Source organism: Acomys russatus, chromosome 5, assembly GCF_903995435.1.
Source record: "Acomys russatus chromosome 5, mAcoRus1.1, whole genome shotgun sequence".
NCBI classification, from domain to species: domain Eukaryota; kingdom Metazoa; phylum Chordata; class Mammalia; order Rodentia; family Muridae; genus Acomys; species Acomys russatus.
Window position 1 is genome coordinate 27,121,776 of NC_067141.1, and position 15,147 is coordinate 27,136,922.

General features: G+C 50.3%; 1 protein-coding gene across 3 annotated transcripts in view; it reads left to right on the top strand.

Moving 5' to 3' along the window:
- Sptbn2 (spectrin beta, non-erythrocytic 2) overlaps positions 1–11,821 on the top strand; it is a 43,564-nt gene extending 31,743 nt beyond the window's left edge. For all 3 annotated transcript variants that reach the window (XM_051145843.1, XM_051145844.1, XM_051145841.1), the window contains 18 exons: positions 1,693–1,956; positions 3,466–3,690; positions 3,847–3,936; positions 4,415–4,675; positions 4,764–4,894; positions 5,085–5,289; positions 5,898–6,272; positions 7,082–7,326; positions 7,429–7,567; positions 7,886–7,970; positions 8,237–8,433; positions 8,705–8,847; positions 8,936–9,011; positions 9,085–9,135; positions 9,329–9,549; positions 9,820–9,993; positions 10,441–10,483; positions 10,785–11,821. In XM_051145843.1, the coding sequence (XP_051001800.1) occupies positions 1,693–1,956; positions 3,466–3,690; positions 3,847–3,936; positions 4,415–4,675; positions 4,764–4,894; positions 5,085–5,289; positions 5,898–6,272; positions 7,082–7,326; positions 7,429–7,567; positions 7,886–7,970; positions 8,237–8,433; positions 8,705–8,847; positions 8,936–9,011; positions 9,085–9,135; positions 9,329–9,549; positions 9,820–9,993; positions 10,441–10,483; positions 10,785–11,012 (3,153 nt within the window). In that variant the 3' untranslated portion in view covers positions 11,013–11,821. The remainder of the gene's footprint in view (positions 1–1,692; positions 1,957–3,465; positions 3,691–3,846; positions 3,937–4,414; positions 4,676–4,763; positions 4,895–5,084; positions 5,290–5,897; positions 6,273–7,081; positions 7,327–7,428; positions 7,568–7,885; positions 7,971–8,236; positions 8,434–8,704; positions 8,848–8,935; positions 9,012–9,084; positions 9,136–9,328; positions 9,550–9,819; positions 9,994–10,440; positions 10,484–10,784) is intronic.
- Positions 11,822–15,147: the final 3,326 nt, after the last annotated feature.

A 15,147-nucleotide genomic window follows, 5' to 3' on the forward strand; every position in this document is an offset into this window, starting at 1 on the left:
AAGCAGGCTCTGAAGCCAGAATTATGGAGCAGCCCAATCTCAGGAGAGGTGACCCCACCAAATACCAGGAGAGGAGTGGGAAGATGAGACAGAAGAAAGAACAGTGTGGCCCGGATATACTGGGATAAGATGTAGCTCAGTAGCAGAACATGTATGTGGTATGTGTGAGGCCCAGGCTCTCTCCCCACAACCACAAATGGAGGGACAGGGAGAATAATGTCATAATGCCAGGCTTGCCAGCAGGTTGATGGGGCTCGGAGCTGCTGGGACGCCCCGGGAGGCTACACAGACCTGAGTGGTGTTAGCCCATCCATGCATGAAGTCACTGAGTATCCTCCCTCGCTCGCTGTCTGCCATTGGCTGAGGGCACTTCTGTCTTACCTCTCATGCTTCTGTACGTCCCATAGAAACAAGTCTGCAAGCTGAGAGGCTAAAACTGGGGAGACCACATGAGATTTGCTTGCTGTAGTGAGAAGATGTGAGTTAAACATGAAGTGACAGCAGATAATTGAATTCCATGTACAACATAATACTAGAAGCTATGAGCAGTAGGGAACCCAAAATAAGGAAAGACCGCAAGTAGGTTATAATATATGTTTTAAGGTGTTTTTGTTTGCTTGTTTTGTTTTTCGGGACAGGGTTTCTCTGTGTAGCCCTGGCTGTCCCAGACTCCCTTTGTAGACCAGGCTGGCCTCGAACTCAAATCGATCCGCCTGCCTCTGCCTCCTGAGTGCTGGGATTAAAGGCATGCACCCCCACGCCTGGCATTTTAAGATTTTTAAAAATTATTATCTATGCAGTGTTCTGTCTGCATGTACACCTGCACACCAGAAGAGGACACCAGATCACATAATAGATGGTTGTGAGCCACCATGTGGTTGCTGGGAATTGAACTCAGGACCTTTGGAAGAGCAGCCAGTGCTCTTAACCTCTGAGCCATCTCTCCAGCCACCATAAGATATGTTTTTTAAGACAGAGTCTTGCTATGTAGACCAGGCTGGCACTGAGCTCACAGCAGCCTTCCTGTCTTAGCCTCTTTTTTAAAAAATTAATTTATTTTTAAAATTTATTTATTATGTATACAGTGTTCTGCCTGCATGTACACCTGCAGGCCAAAAGAGAGCATCAGATCACAGTGTAGATGTTTATGAGCCACCATGTGGTTGCTGGGAATTGAACTCAGGACCTCTAGAAGAGCAGTCAGTGTTCTTAACCACTGAACCATCTCTTCAGCCCCATCTCAGCCTCTTAAGTGCCGAAATTCAGGCATGAGCCACCATGCTCAGCTCACAACGGCTTCCTAAGTGAGAGTCAAGTTGGATCTTTAAAAAGGGCCAGGTGTGGTGGCACACACCTGTAATCCCAGCACTCGGGAGGCAGAGGCAGGCAGATCTCTGAGTTTGATGCCAGCCTGATCTACAAAGTGAGTCCAGGCCAACCAAAGCTACACAAAGAAACCCTGTCTCGAAAAACCTAAACAAATAAAATAAGGAGTGGAGTAGATCCACAGTGAAGAGGAGTCTAGAAGGCTTTCAAACCCTCTGGGGGAAAGTCTGTTAATCAGCCCCCCTCACACAGGAAGTCAGAACTACTTTGGTACACTTCAGTTTTCTGCTGTCCAGATCCGTGACCTGTGATCAACCCGCAACATTCAGTGGTATCTAACTCTGGCTCTTTTGTCTTGTCACCTAGGAAGGGCGGGAGCTGACTCTTGAAAAGCCAGAACTCAAAGTCCTAGTGTCAGAGAAGCTGGAGGACCTGCACAGGCGCTGGGATGAACTGGAGACCACCACCCAAGCCAAGGCCCGCAGCCTTTTTGATGCCAACCGGGCAGAGCTATTTGCCCAAAGCTGTTCTGCCCTGGAGAGCTGGCTGGAGAGCCTGCAGGCCCAGCTGCACTCTGATGACTATGGCAAGGACCTCACCAGTGTCAACATTCTGCTAAAGAAGCAGCAGGTTTGCAAGGGACCTTTGGGGAAAGTGAACAGCAGAGTGGAAGAGGGAGCCCAGGTTCTGGAATTCAGGAAGCCTGGGAGACGACGCCTCTTAGGATTTCTGACAGTGATTTCAATTAAAGACTGTATCACAGTCTACAGGGCTCTGTGTCATTCAGGGAAGTTAGGAGACGGGCCACACTGATAACTTGGACAGATATTCATTACTAGCAGGTATTATTAGAATAGGTATTGTCACAGTCTTGTTTATTTTCCAGATAGGGTTTCTCTGTGTAGCCTTGGCTGTCCTGGACTCACTTTGTAGAGCAGGCTGGCCTCAAACTCACAGAGATCTGCCTGCCCCTGCCTCCCTGTGTGCTGGGATTACAAGCACCACCATGCCTGCCTCAGTCTGTTTCCTGTTGCTACAGTAAAACACTTGAGACTGGGTGATTTTTTTTAAAGTTCATTTTGGCTTGCAGTTTTGGAATTAAGAGTTTGGAGTCCAAGAGTGTAGCACCAGCATCTGCTCAGTTTCCAATGAGAGTCTTGTACTGTGTCTTAAAATGACAGAACGGAATGGAAATTAGCTCGTGTGAAAGAGACAAAACACAAGAGGCAGTCTCACTTTACAACCTGTAACTAGTCCCGTCCCATGGGGACTACATAAGTCCCTTTTGTGGCCTACTCACCTTGTGGACGCCCCTCCACTGTCTGTCTCTACTCTGAGGACCAGATTTCAGCATAAGTTTTGGAGGTAACCACAAGTAAGCCACAGCAAGTCTAAAAAGAATTCTTCAGCAGGTGTCAGCAAACCTTTCTCTGTTAAGGGACAATCTGTGGGTAAAAATGCCTGACTATTTGGGTTTAATCCCTAGAACCTACATGGTGGAGGAGAGAAACCCCTATAAACCCACAAATAAATGAAATGTTAAAAGAAAAATCAGAGGCAGATGATAAGTATTTTGTATTTTCTAGGTGATCTGATCTCTGTCACAGCAATTCAGCTGTCTTTATCATATAGAAACAAATAGATAAATAAACAAACAAATAAATGCCACATGGTACATAAAAGGAATGGAGCTGTGTGCCACTATACTGTACTTATGAAATAGGCTGCTTTTGCTGATTTGCTGACCCTAAGAATCCTGGGATAGCAAGCACAGCACCCTGGCCCTGGAGGCGACAGAGCCACCAGATCCCTTGCATTCTGATGGCAATGTGGAAGCCCAGTGTAGCATGCTGTTCCTCCAGCGCCCTCTCCTGACAGGACTGGCCTTGTACCAACTGGACAACAACAGAAATGCTTATAGGGTCTAGTTTCAGCATCTCAAAGTAAGGCAAAAGTGGATTTCTGACTGAGAGACACAGTCCTGCAAAAGTATGTATGTATGTATGTATGTATGTATGTATGTAAGTAAGTTTGTGACTGACCTATCCAGACCGTGAGATGTTCTTCCTGGAGTGAGGCCCCCTCAGTTTGAAGGTGGAAATGTGACACGGACATCTCTTTCCTCCTCTGTGTTTGTAGATGCTGGAACGAGAGATGGCTGTGAGAGAAAAGGAGGTAGAGGCTATCCAGGCCCAGGCAAAGGCCCTAGCCCAGGAAGACCAGAGCGCAGGGGAGGTAGAAAGGACCTCAAGGGCTGTGGAGGAGAAGTTCAGAGCCCTGTGTCAACCCATGAAGGAACGCTGCCAGCGCCTGCAAGCCTCCCGGGAGCAGCACCAGTTTCACCGGGATGTGGAAGATGAGATAGTGAGTCACCACCAGGCTGGGCAATGTTGAGAGCGTCCCCTGAGGATGTTCTCCAAGGCCCTCTACCCTGGAATGAGATGGCTATTTCTTACACACACAGCTGCAGCCCTAGGCAGCTCCTCTCTGCATCTCCACTAACCTTCTTTTTCTCTGCAGTTGTGGGTGACTGAGCGGCTTCCTATGGCCAGCTCTATGGAACACGGCAAGGACCTGCCTAGCGTCCAGCTTCTCATGAAGAAAAACCAGGTGAGGTCGAGGGCAAGGGTGAAAACAAAGTTCCCAAGAGCCTCCTCACACTCAGACCTTTGTGTTTTCCCTTTTCGGGGGGTGATGATGGGAAGTGGAGGATGGATGCTGTTTTGAGACAAGGCCTTACCATGTGTCCTTGGCTAGCTTTGAACTCACGGAGATGCAGTTGTGTCTGCAGGGTTTGAAGGTGTTGTACATATGCTGCTGTGTCCAGCCCCTTTGTTTTATCCTATGCTAAGCTTTCTATGGCATTATCTTACTGCTGGTAGCCCTGGCCCTGGTGACTTAACTTCCGCTAGCTCAGGAGGGTGGCTTCTGAGAACATGAGGATAGGAGGGCTGTCATGCTGTATCCCTGAGCCTGGACAAAGACTCTGCCCGAGGACTCAAGCGCAAGAGTGTAGGGAGGGCTCAAGGTGGAGCGGATCTAGGGGGCCTTCGCAAGCCTTTCAGTGTGTCTTCTGTGGCCGGGGCAGACTCTGCAGAAGGAGATCCAGGGCCATGAGCCCCGCATTGCAGACCTCAAAGAGAGGCAACGGACCCTGGGAGCAGCAGCAGCAGGTCCGGAGCTGGCTGAGCTCCAGGAAATGTGGAAACGCCTGAGCCACGAGCTGGAGCTCCGGGGTAAGCGACTTGAGGAAGCCCTGCGAGCCCAGCAGTTCTATCGTGATGCTGCAGAGGCCGAGGCTTGGATGGGTGAGCAGGAGTTACACATGATGGGCCAGGAGAAAGCCAAGGTGAGAGTCAGAGCACTGGCCGGTTTGTGTAGCCAGTTCTTCCTGCTCCTGACCTCTGCTGCCTCATATGCGTTGTTCCCTCTCCCAGGATGAGCTCAGTGCCCAGGCTGAAGTGAAGAAGCATCAGGTATTGGAACAAGCCCTTGCTGACTATGCCCAGACCATCAAACAACTGGCAGCCAGCAGCCAAGATATGATTGACCATGAACACCCAGAGAGGTGAGTGTGTGAGTATCAAAGGGCAAAGACCCTGGAGGAGAGGAGGGCTGGCTCTCGGGAAGCGTAGGGACTGTGTGGCATCTTTTGAACTGCGTACATACAGAACAATCTAGAAAGTTGGGAGAAGCAGAGACTTGGCAAGCAGTTAGGAGACAGAGCTCCAAGGAAGCCATTCTCTCTCCTCCTGCAGCACAAGGCTAACAATCCGCCAAGCCCAGGTGGACAAGCTGTACGCCAGCCTGAAGGAGCTGGCAGGAGAGCGGCGCGAGCGCCTGCAGGAGCACCTCCGGCTGTGCCAGCTCCGCAGAGAGCTGGATGACCTGGAACAGTGGATACAGGAGCGTGAAGTCGTGGCGGCCTCCCATGAACTGGGCCAGGACTATGAGCATGTGACTGTGAGTGCCGCGCAGATCAACACTGGCAAGGATCAGAGCCCACAGGGAGACCAAAGTGTTGACCCAGCCAGAGTGCTGAGGGTGGGGACACAGAGCCAGACAGAACAGGCACTGTTGTAGGGTTTGAGTTACATAACTTGAGCAACTGTACAGAAAGAGGGGCACGGGAGTGGCCATAGGTGAGGATAAAAATGAAATTGCTACTCTTTTCCAACAGACCTCAATAAAACAGGGCAACTTTCAGATTCTCTGCTGTGGTTACAGGTTTGGGCCCTCCAGTGCAGAAGTCTAGACCATAGTTAGGGTGTCCTATGGCTAAAGGTTCGCAACGCCTCTAGGTGCCTTTTGTGGGATGTCAGGTGCCATACAGGAGTGTGTATTCTGTTGTCCGAGCCACCTTAGTTTACACGTGCACCCTGTGAAATTCCCCAGCGATGCGTTTCTTAGGACGTGTTCTTACTGTTAAGCACCAGTGTGCATTTAAAACCGCCACACCTGCTTACTGACCAGTGGGTTCTCAGTTTTGGGGAGAGAAGTGACTACTCCTTGAGGCTGGGACCTCACACAGTAGGTCTCATACCTATCTCTACAAATGCTTCCTCCATCAGATGCTCCGGGACAAGTTCCGAGAGTTCTCCAGGGACACCAGCACCATTGGCCAGGAGCGCGTGGACAGTGCCAATGCACTGGCCAACGGGCTCATTGCTGGGGGCCATGCTGCACGGGCCACCGTGGCTGAGTGGAAGGACAGTCTCAACGAGGCCTGGGCTGACCTGCTGGAGCTGCTGGACACAAGAGGCCAGGTGCTGGCTGCTGCTTACGAGCTGCAGCGCTTCCTGCATGGGGCCCGCCAAGCCCTGGCACGGGTACAGCACAAGCAGCAGCAGCTTCCAGATGGCACTGGCCGCGACCTCAATGCTGCTGAGGCCCTGCAGCGCCGGCATTGTGCCTACGAGCACGACATCCAAGCCCTCAGCACCCAGGTCTGACTCTAGGTGGGGAAGGGAAGGCCGGGAGGAGGAAACTATTTGGTGGGAAAAGGGGGGGGGGGCAGGAGAGGAGATCTTGTGTACTAGAGACGATCTCTGAGAGATTAGGAAGATGGCAGCCCCGGAGGGGCATTTGGAAATGAGGTTAAAGTCACTCCAGACAGACAGCCCCAGCTAATGGAATCAGCTACCACACTCAGGCTTATTTTATAGCGTGTGTACATGCATGTGAATCACCACGCATGCCACAGTGCATGCATGGATGTCAGAGGACATCCTTGCACCTTAGATTTCAGGAGTCAGGCTTGGGCAAGTGCTTTTTACACACCGAAGCATCTCGCCAGCTAAGGTCACACTTTTAATGAGGACCTGTGAATTTTTCAAATGGTCCCAGTGGCTGCAAGATCCTTCATGCCATCATGCCAACTCCTACCTGTTGATGCCCCTCAGGCCAGAATACTGGATTCACAAAATTAACACAGATCATTCTTTTAATCCTATATAACCAGTCAGCCCCCAACCTAAACCTACTGTGCAGGCTACACCTCTCATCCTGGTGATTTTCAATGTCCCTAATATCCTGGATAGAACAGCTCAACTTGATTTTAGAACCCTATCCCCTAGGCTAGGCTTGGATCCCAGATGAGGTTCAACAGGACATATGGCTCTGAACCCTGGTTCCTCCTAGCATCTCTTTGGCTAGTGAAACAGACAGGAAGTAGAAAGACGTGCAGCAATGAGAGAGGCTTCATCTCCGCTGTCTGCCAGCTCTGCCTGACTCAGATGTGGGTTCCCACACACAGGTCCAGCAGGTTCAGGATGATGGCGAGAGGCTACAGAAGGCCTATGCTGGAGACAAGGCCGAGGAGATTGGCCGCCACATGCAGGCAGTGGCTGAGGCATGGGCTCAGCTCCAGGGAAGTTCTGCTGCCCGGCGTCAGCTGTTGGTGGACACCACAGACAAGTTCCGGTTCTTCAAGGCTGTCCGGGAGCTGATGCTGTGGATGGATGGAATTAACCTGCAGATGGATGCCCAGGAACGGCCCCGGTGAGGTCCATAGTGCCTGGCGTCCTCCACGGGTTGTGTGATGCTGCTGGTAGCTGAGGCGGCGCTGGGACAGCCAGTAACGCCAAGTTTGTATTGGCCCAGGGATGTGTCCTCTGCAGATTTAGTTATCAAGAATCAACAAGGCATCAAAGCAGAAATAGAGGCCAGAGCAGACCGCTTCTCCTCCTGCATTGACATGGGGCAGGAGCTGCTGGCCCGGAGCCATTATGCTGCTGAGGAGGTAGGTGAGGCCTGGAGAGAGTCTGGCTAGCCACACTGAACAGGGATCATTCAGGAAATTTCTCTTTCGGTTCAGTTTGTTTGTGGGTTGGTTTTTGTGTGTGTGTGTGGGTTGTTTGTTTTTTCCTTAGCACAAGAATTCTTTCACTCTCTGTCCTCTCAAAGCTGTCCAGGGATTTCTAAAATCTCACTTCCCTTCCCAGAACTATTTTCCTCTCCTCCTGACATTAGAAATAATTGCTGAAATAATTGGGTGGCTCCCTGGGACCTTGGGAAATCCCCGTAGGTCCTAAGTCATGCCTCTTCCCCGACTCCGCAGATCTCAGAGAAGCTGTCTCAGCTACAGTCCCGGCGCCAGGGGACAGCTGACAAGTGGCAGGAGAAGATGGACTGGCTACAGCTTGGTGAGCCACTGTGGGGATGCCAGCAGGAGGGAAGGAGCTTGTGAGGGAAGGTCTGGGCATTGCCTGTCTGTGGAGACCACAGCGCATGATACCAGGGACCCTTGGTGTGTAACTCCAGGATCCTATACTTGGAATCTTCAGACAGTGCTTTGGGACAATGGTGTTCTCTGTGTCTGTGCTTGAGTTTACAGCTGCTACCATGCCCTGCCACTATGTACTCTAACCTTCCATCTTTCTATGACCCTCCCCTCCCCCAATCATGGCAGTTTTGGAAGTGCTTGTGTTTGGGAGAGATGCAGGGATGGCAGAGGCCTGGTTGTGCAGCCAGGAGCCACTAGTGCGAAGTGCGGAACTGGGTTGTACTGTGGATGAAGTAGAGAGCCTCATCAAACGGCATGAAGCCTTCCAGAAGTCAGCAGTGGCCTGGGAGGAGCGTTTCAGTGCCCTGGAGAAGCTCACTGCGGTGAGAACTGTGGGACCTCAGAGCTGTCCAACCCCACTGCTGCCCCAGTCCCGCTCTCGTTCTCTTCCCGTCTCTGCGTGTGAGCAACAGTATTCCTCCGTCCCTGGAGCGCAGGGGTCAGTCAGCTTGGGCCCTGCCGCAGTCCCTCTGCATCTTGCCCTACCTCTTCTAGAGTCTCCTCTCCATCTTTCCTGTTGTGTTGAGCTAGAGCTGAGACACCCCAGCTTTCCTCCTCATCCCGATACTTGCTGACCTCACCATTTCCTGACAGCTGGAAGAGCGGGAGAAGGCGCGGAAAAGGAAGAGGGAGGAGGAAGAACGGAGGAAACAGCCCCCAACTCCAGAGCCGACTGGTAGTCAGCCCGAAGGAAGTGTGGTGGATGGCCAGACCGCCCCTGACACTGCCTGGGATGGGTAAGAGCTAGACAGCTGGGCCGGGAAGCTGGGCCCAGCTTAAGCAAGCCACAGACTAATTATTCTGTGTCACATTTGATCATCCTAGAGCCCAGTCAAAATTGCCACCAGCCACACAAGCACCCAGTATTAATGGGGTCTGCACAGACACAGAGTCCTCACAGGTAATTCCACATCCCTGAACATCCCTTTAGAGCCTGTCAGCCCCAACATCCTCACAGCTTCTTGTCTTTGCAGCCCCTGTTGGAACAGCAGAGACTTGAACAGAGCAATGTCCCAGAAGTACCTGTGAGTCTCTCTGGAGGGGTGGATGTGGGTACCTGGGAGATGAAGGGACAAAAGATGTGGGTAGGGATCTTGGGTATGAAGCTCAACAGAAGCTTGGGCTGGGAGACCAGCTCTTGGCCACAGAACTTCCTGACTCCAAGGTAGGGTACCATCCACGTCATCTTTTAGCAATGGCATTGTTTTCCCCTTACAGGGATCTGGCCCAGGAGACGAGTTCAGTGGGCCCCGGGGAGAGAGGCAGACCCGGCCCCGGGGCCCTGCTCCTTCTCCGATGCCCCAGAGCAGATCATCTGAATCAGCCCATGTTGCCACCTTGCCCACACGAGGCCCTGAGCTCTCTGCTCAGGAACAGATGGAAGGGATGCTGTGCCGCAAACAGGAGATGGAGGCCGTCAACAAGAAAGCCGCCAACAGGTATCAGGCCTGGCTGCGTGGAGCCAGTGGCCTCTCAGCTTCCTGCTTCTGAGGAAGGTTTCCTGGCAGCTTTCTACACAAGGAGGGGGGAGGTGTTTTATAGCAGTTTGGACTTCGCGAAAGAGCTGGCACTTAGGACTGCCATAGGCTCAGAGGAGGGCCACAAGCGACCCAAAGGCAGGGATGGAGCTGTAAGTTCCACAGGTCCCGTGTTACAGTTCCCACAAAGGCCTGCCTCCCAGGTTTCTGACCCTGCCATGTCTCCCCCAGGTCCTGGCAGAACGTGTACTGTGTACTTCGACGTGGGAGCCTCGGCTTTTACAAGGATGCCAGGGCAGCTGGTGCAGGAGTGCCATACCATGGAGAAGTGCCTGTCAGTCTGGCCAGGGCCCAGGGCAGTGTGGCCTTTGATTATCGGAAACGCAAACATGTCTTCAAGCTGGGGTAGGAACCAGGGTTACTCTCGTTGGGATGGAAAGAGGAGTCAGAAATAAGGCCAGGTTGGGTGGATCGCCAGCAAGGTCCAGAGGGAAGGAAGTTACTTGGCAAAAGCATGTGAACGGAGGTGCTTGGGTACATTTGTAGGTGGAGGAGAATGGGGAGTCTGGATCCTGACTCCTACTAGCCGAAAAGTTATCTTGAACGGAGAATGTGAGGGCAAGATGCTAGCTCACCCTAGCTTCCGGGGTCCTGCTCGCCACCAGCAAAAGCCTACATGGTCTCAGCTGGAAATGAGCTTATGGCCCTCTGTGCTCCATTAGAAAGAATCTGCCTTCGCACATCTGCAGAATCTCTCAGTCCACCCAGTCCTGGGAGAATTCTGAGCTCACAGCAACACTGACATGACAAACACAGGTTCTTAGCTCTGTCCTGTGCCTTTTCTGCCAACAGCTTACAGGATGGGAAAGAGTACTTATTCCAGGCCAAGGATGAGGTGAGCCCTCCCCTGCCCTGCTCTGTTCTTTCTCCCTACCAGTGTTGGGTTTTATGAAACAGGGTCTCACTCAGTAGACTTGGTTCCTACTTCAGAGTGGCCTCAAATTCATAGCAAGCCTTTGACCTCAGCCTTTGGGTCTGGGTTCCCAGGTATATGTCCCCATGACCAGTGTATGCTCCATGCCCTAAAAGGACAATCTCTCTTCTACTTCCTCCTATCATATTTCCCCTCTGTCTGCTCCAGGCTGCCCCAAGTCAAAGTCCCTGAGTATGAGCTTTTGTCTCCCTGTCCCCTGCAGGCAGAGATGAGCTCATGGCTGAGAGTGGTGAATGCAGCCATTGCCACTGCATCCTCTGCCTCTGGAGAGCCAGAAGAGCCAGTGGTGCCCAGTGCCAGCCGAGGCCTGACCCGGGCCATGACCATGCCCCCAGTGTCACAGCCTGAGGGCTCCATCGTGCTTCGCGGCAAGGATGGCAGAGAAAGAGAGCGAGAAAAACGATTCAGCTTCTTTAAGAAGAACAAGTAGTTGGGGGCAAGTCTCCCAGGCCAGCTCCCTCTCTCTGTTCAGGAAACTGCCAGGGACTGTCAACAGAGACCACCCTCTTGTCAGGACAACTGCCTGCTGCTAGGGTCTGCTGCTAAGGTCAGCCCGTCACCAGGGACTGTCCCTGGGGACCAACGGTGTTCCCACAACCTTCTCTTCTGCTATTTAATTGAACTGGTGGTGGGACCCAGGCAACCCCTGATACCACTCTTCCCCATCTTGTCACCTCTTCCCGAGCCTTATGCCTCCAATCCCCCACCATGGTGCAGATAGTGTCACCCTCAATGTGGGCTATGTGGGAACCACTGTCCCTGCCTCAGGGTCATTGTGCCACCACAGCTAGGGTGTGCCATCCACCATTCAGTTCTTTGCCTCTGGGATCTGCCAAGACCCTCTCAGAGCTGAAGCGGGACCCACACGGGGGCAGGAGTGCCAGATGATGGAGTCGGAGGCGCTGGAGCCTTCCCTGCCTCTCCTGCCTCACCCTCTGACTCAAGTGGCTGCTCTTCTCCAGCCACTCGCGGTGGCTCCCAGGTGTGAGTTGTTCGGGAGTGGCCACATCCTTGAGTCTATCCAAGGAGGTGATTAAACAGCTCAGCTTCTCTCACTGCCTCTTGGTGTGGTTGCTTTCCTGACCAACGCCTCTATGGGTCTGGTCTCCTGTATGTCTGATTCCTACTGTACCCCCAGCTTCTGAGCCCCAGAAAACCGTGCCTCCCTATCTCAGCCTCCCCATGATAGTGATCTGTTTCACTGGGCTGACCTATGATAATCCTCTGTTTAGACCAAAGAGTTGGGTTGATATTGATTAACAGTAACTCTCCCTGGTGCACTTTTCTTTTTCCTTAAAAAAAAAAAAAAAAAAAAAAAGTTTAATTTCTTGCAGCGCTTGGGGTGCAGCCCTGGGCCTTACGCATGCTAGGCAAGCGCTCTACCACTGACCTGCACCTCTAGCCCCCACAATTCTCACTCTCAAGTCTCTCAACTGTTTTCCATAAGGGGTGGTGAGGAATATTACCACAACCCAGTCTTAGCTAGTGTCAGCCCACAGTAGAAAGAGGAGCACCTCTGTTCTCTTTCCCATGGGATCAAAGGAGCTCACCAGAATGAGGGGAACTCTAGAAGAACGTCACCCTAGGAAGCCATAGGGCACATCCTGAGCATGTAAAGAGACACACACAATATATTCTAGAGGTGGAGACAAGTACTTTCCCTTAAACTTTGCAGTTTTTAGGGTATTAAGACTGGCAGTTTTGAGCCTGTTTGATTCAGGAATACTACTGTCTTCAGCATAACTGACCAGGAGCCCCAAGTAGCCCTGTCTACCATCAGGCAAGACAGTGGCACACAGTCAGGTGCATGCAGGCTAGGACTGAGCACGGCACAGCCCCAGGACGGGCTCTACACAGCAGATCACTCACAGGGCAATTGCCCTTTCTCTTACGTGGATTCAGTACCCCAGGTGTAGCCATACAACAGCAAACAAAGCAATCGTAAGCATAATTAAAAAACAGCTGTGAAAGCTGCCCTGTTACACATGGGAGAGTTACCGTGGAGGGCTCAGGTTATGGGGCTTGGGGGAAAGGCAGTAACTAAAAAGTTGAGAAACTTTTGTGGTATGTGGGAGGGAGGGACTAATGGGGAAATGATTACCTCTGTCTAAAAGGCAGTAAGTAGTGCCAACTGATGTGTTTCTGAAGAAAAGGCATTTTGAGTGAAAAGGAGAGGTAGGAATTAGGTGAGAGTCTACACATGTGTGCAGCCAAAGGGGTTTGATTCCATATGGGCAGGATGGAGTAAACGGTAAGCATAGGGCTAGCAAGCAAGTAAGCCTTCAGGAGGGAAGAAAGGAAAAGACCCAGAAAGATGGCAGATGGAACAGAGTCCTGAAAGACATGGAAAAGGTTAGGACACAAAGACAGCCTCAGTGTTTGCCCTGCAGGCTGGTGGGAAACAGGAACCGACAGACTGGATGGGCTATACAGAAATGAGCTTGTTTGCGTTCTCACCGATCACCACTAGCAAGGGTTGTGTTGCCCCACATGGTAGTCACTGGCCATATGGGACTACTGAGTACCCAAAGTGTGGCAGGTCTAAACTTGGATGTGCTGAAGGTATGAAATAACAGATTTCCAGGACTTCAAGGGGAGTTCTAATATCTCCATTTTTATATTGGTTATGTGTTGAAATGTCAGAAATATTAAAATAGATTTCAAATTTTTACATTTTGATGTTTACTGGAAATTTGTATTTAAATAATTAATTTATTCTCTGTGATGCGAGGTGTGAGATGCAGGGCCCTGTGCATGTTAGAATAATGCTTTGCTATTGAGTTCCACCCACAGACCATTCTCCCAGTTTGTTTTGAATTATTTATATGGCTCATTGTATCTCCATTACATAGCACTGTTCAAAATGGACCACAGGCCTAAAGTGAAAGGTAATGGGATTGGGAGAAACACAGACTATCTACAGGATTATCTACAAGGAGAGGGTATCTTAAAGAGAACAAAAGAGCAAGCTTTATGAAAAAAGTAATTAATTTAGTTACGTGAAGAAAAGGATTTCCCTCCAAAGGCAAAGTTATTAGTGAAATGGCACGATTTTAAAGCCAACTAGAGAAGGCTGTAGTATACAGCTCAATACAAAGCCTGTGGCCTGAAAAACAGGTAAAAGATAGGAGCTTCTGGGCTTGTTTTGGTTTGGTTTGGTTGGTTGGTTGGTTTTTGGTTTTTTGAGACAGGGTCTCTCTGTGTGTTTTTTGTGTTCTTTTTGAGACTTAAGAACAAGAAGATAAGCTGGGTAGTGGTGGAGCACGCCTTTAATCCCAGCACTTGGGAGGCAGAGGCAGGCGGATCACTGAGTTTTGAGGCCAGCCTGGTCTACAAAGGGAGTCCAGGACAGTCAAGGCTACACAGAGAGACCCTGTCTCAAAAAACAAAACAAACAAACAAACAAAAAACCCAAAAAACAAAAACAAAAACAAAAAAATCAAGAAGATATTTTCAAAATCATTAGTAATAAGACAAAAACCAAATCACAGCTAGTTGGAAATAACACCTTACACCTCTTCAGCTGACAAAACTTAAGAAAGTGAATGTTAAACCTTGGTGAGGACAGAAAAGCAAACACACACCAGTGTACCTCACCTGCTTCAAGTGGGAGGTTATTCTAGTAGAGCTTTTCTGGGAACTTGGTACCACTTAGACTTGTTAGAGTTTTTTGGTTTGTTTGTTTGTTGAGACAGGGTTTCTCTGTGTAACAGCCCTGTACTTGCTCTGTAGACCAGCCTGGCCTTGAACTCAGAGATCCACCTGCTTCTGTCTCCTGAGAGCAGGGACTAAAGATGTGCGCCCCCAAGCCAGGTCACATGTTAGTTTTATATACAATCCTATGACCTAGCAACTCAGTAATTTTACCCCTGGATTTATATTCCCTACAGACTGTTGCTCACAATGTAGTATATAATGCTGAGGAACTGAGGCTATTCTAGCAGCTTAAAGATTTTTTAAATTATGTATACAGTATTCTGCCTGCATGTACACCTGCAGGCCAGGAGAGGGCACCAGATCTCATTATAGATGGTTATGAGCCACCATGTGGTTGCTGGGAATTGAACTCAGGACCTTTAGGAAGAACAGCCAGTACTCTTAACCTCTGAGCCATCTCTCCAGCCCTAGCATCTTATCTCCAACAAAGGGAAGTCGAAATGGCATGGCCACATAGCCAGTAGTATCACGTAGAAACTAGACTTCACATATCACACTCAGTGTGGAAGAGCAAGAAATAATTAGCTACATAACACATGATTTACATAATTTAGATGTACAATGGTGAGACTTTTTCAGGTCCAGCGAAGAAGCCAACTATAAAAGGGTATTTGTGACTACAGGGAACGTTTGAGCGTAAGTATTAGGTGATATAGACATAGTTATAGTATAGTTCAGGGTCGGTCCCCAGGGCTTGATCCCCAGCACTGTGGATAATAATGACGACAACACACTGTGAGGCACTTGGTAAATGACATTGTGTATATAAAGGGGGAAATGTTGAAGTTACACAAAAGGTCCAGGGGAATTAACCGCAAGTCTACATTTGTGCTTTTTGTTGTTGAAAT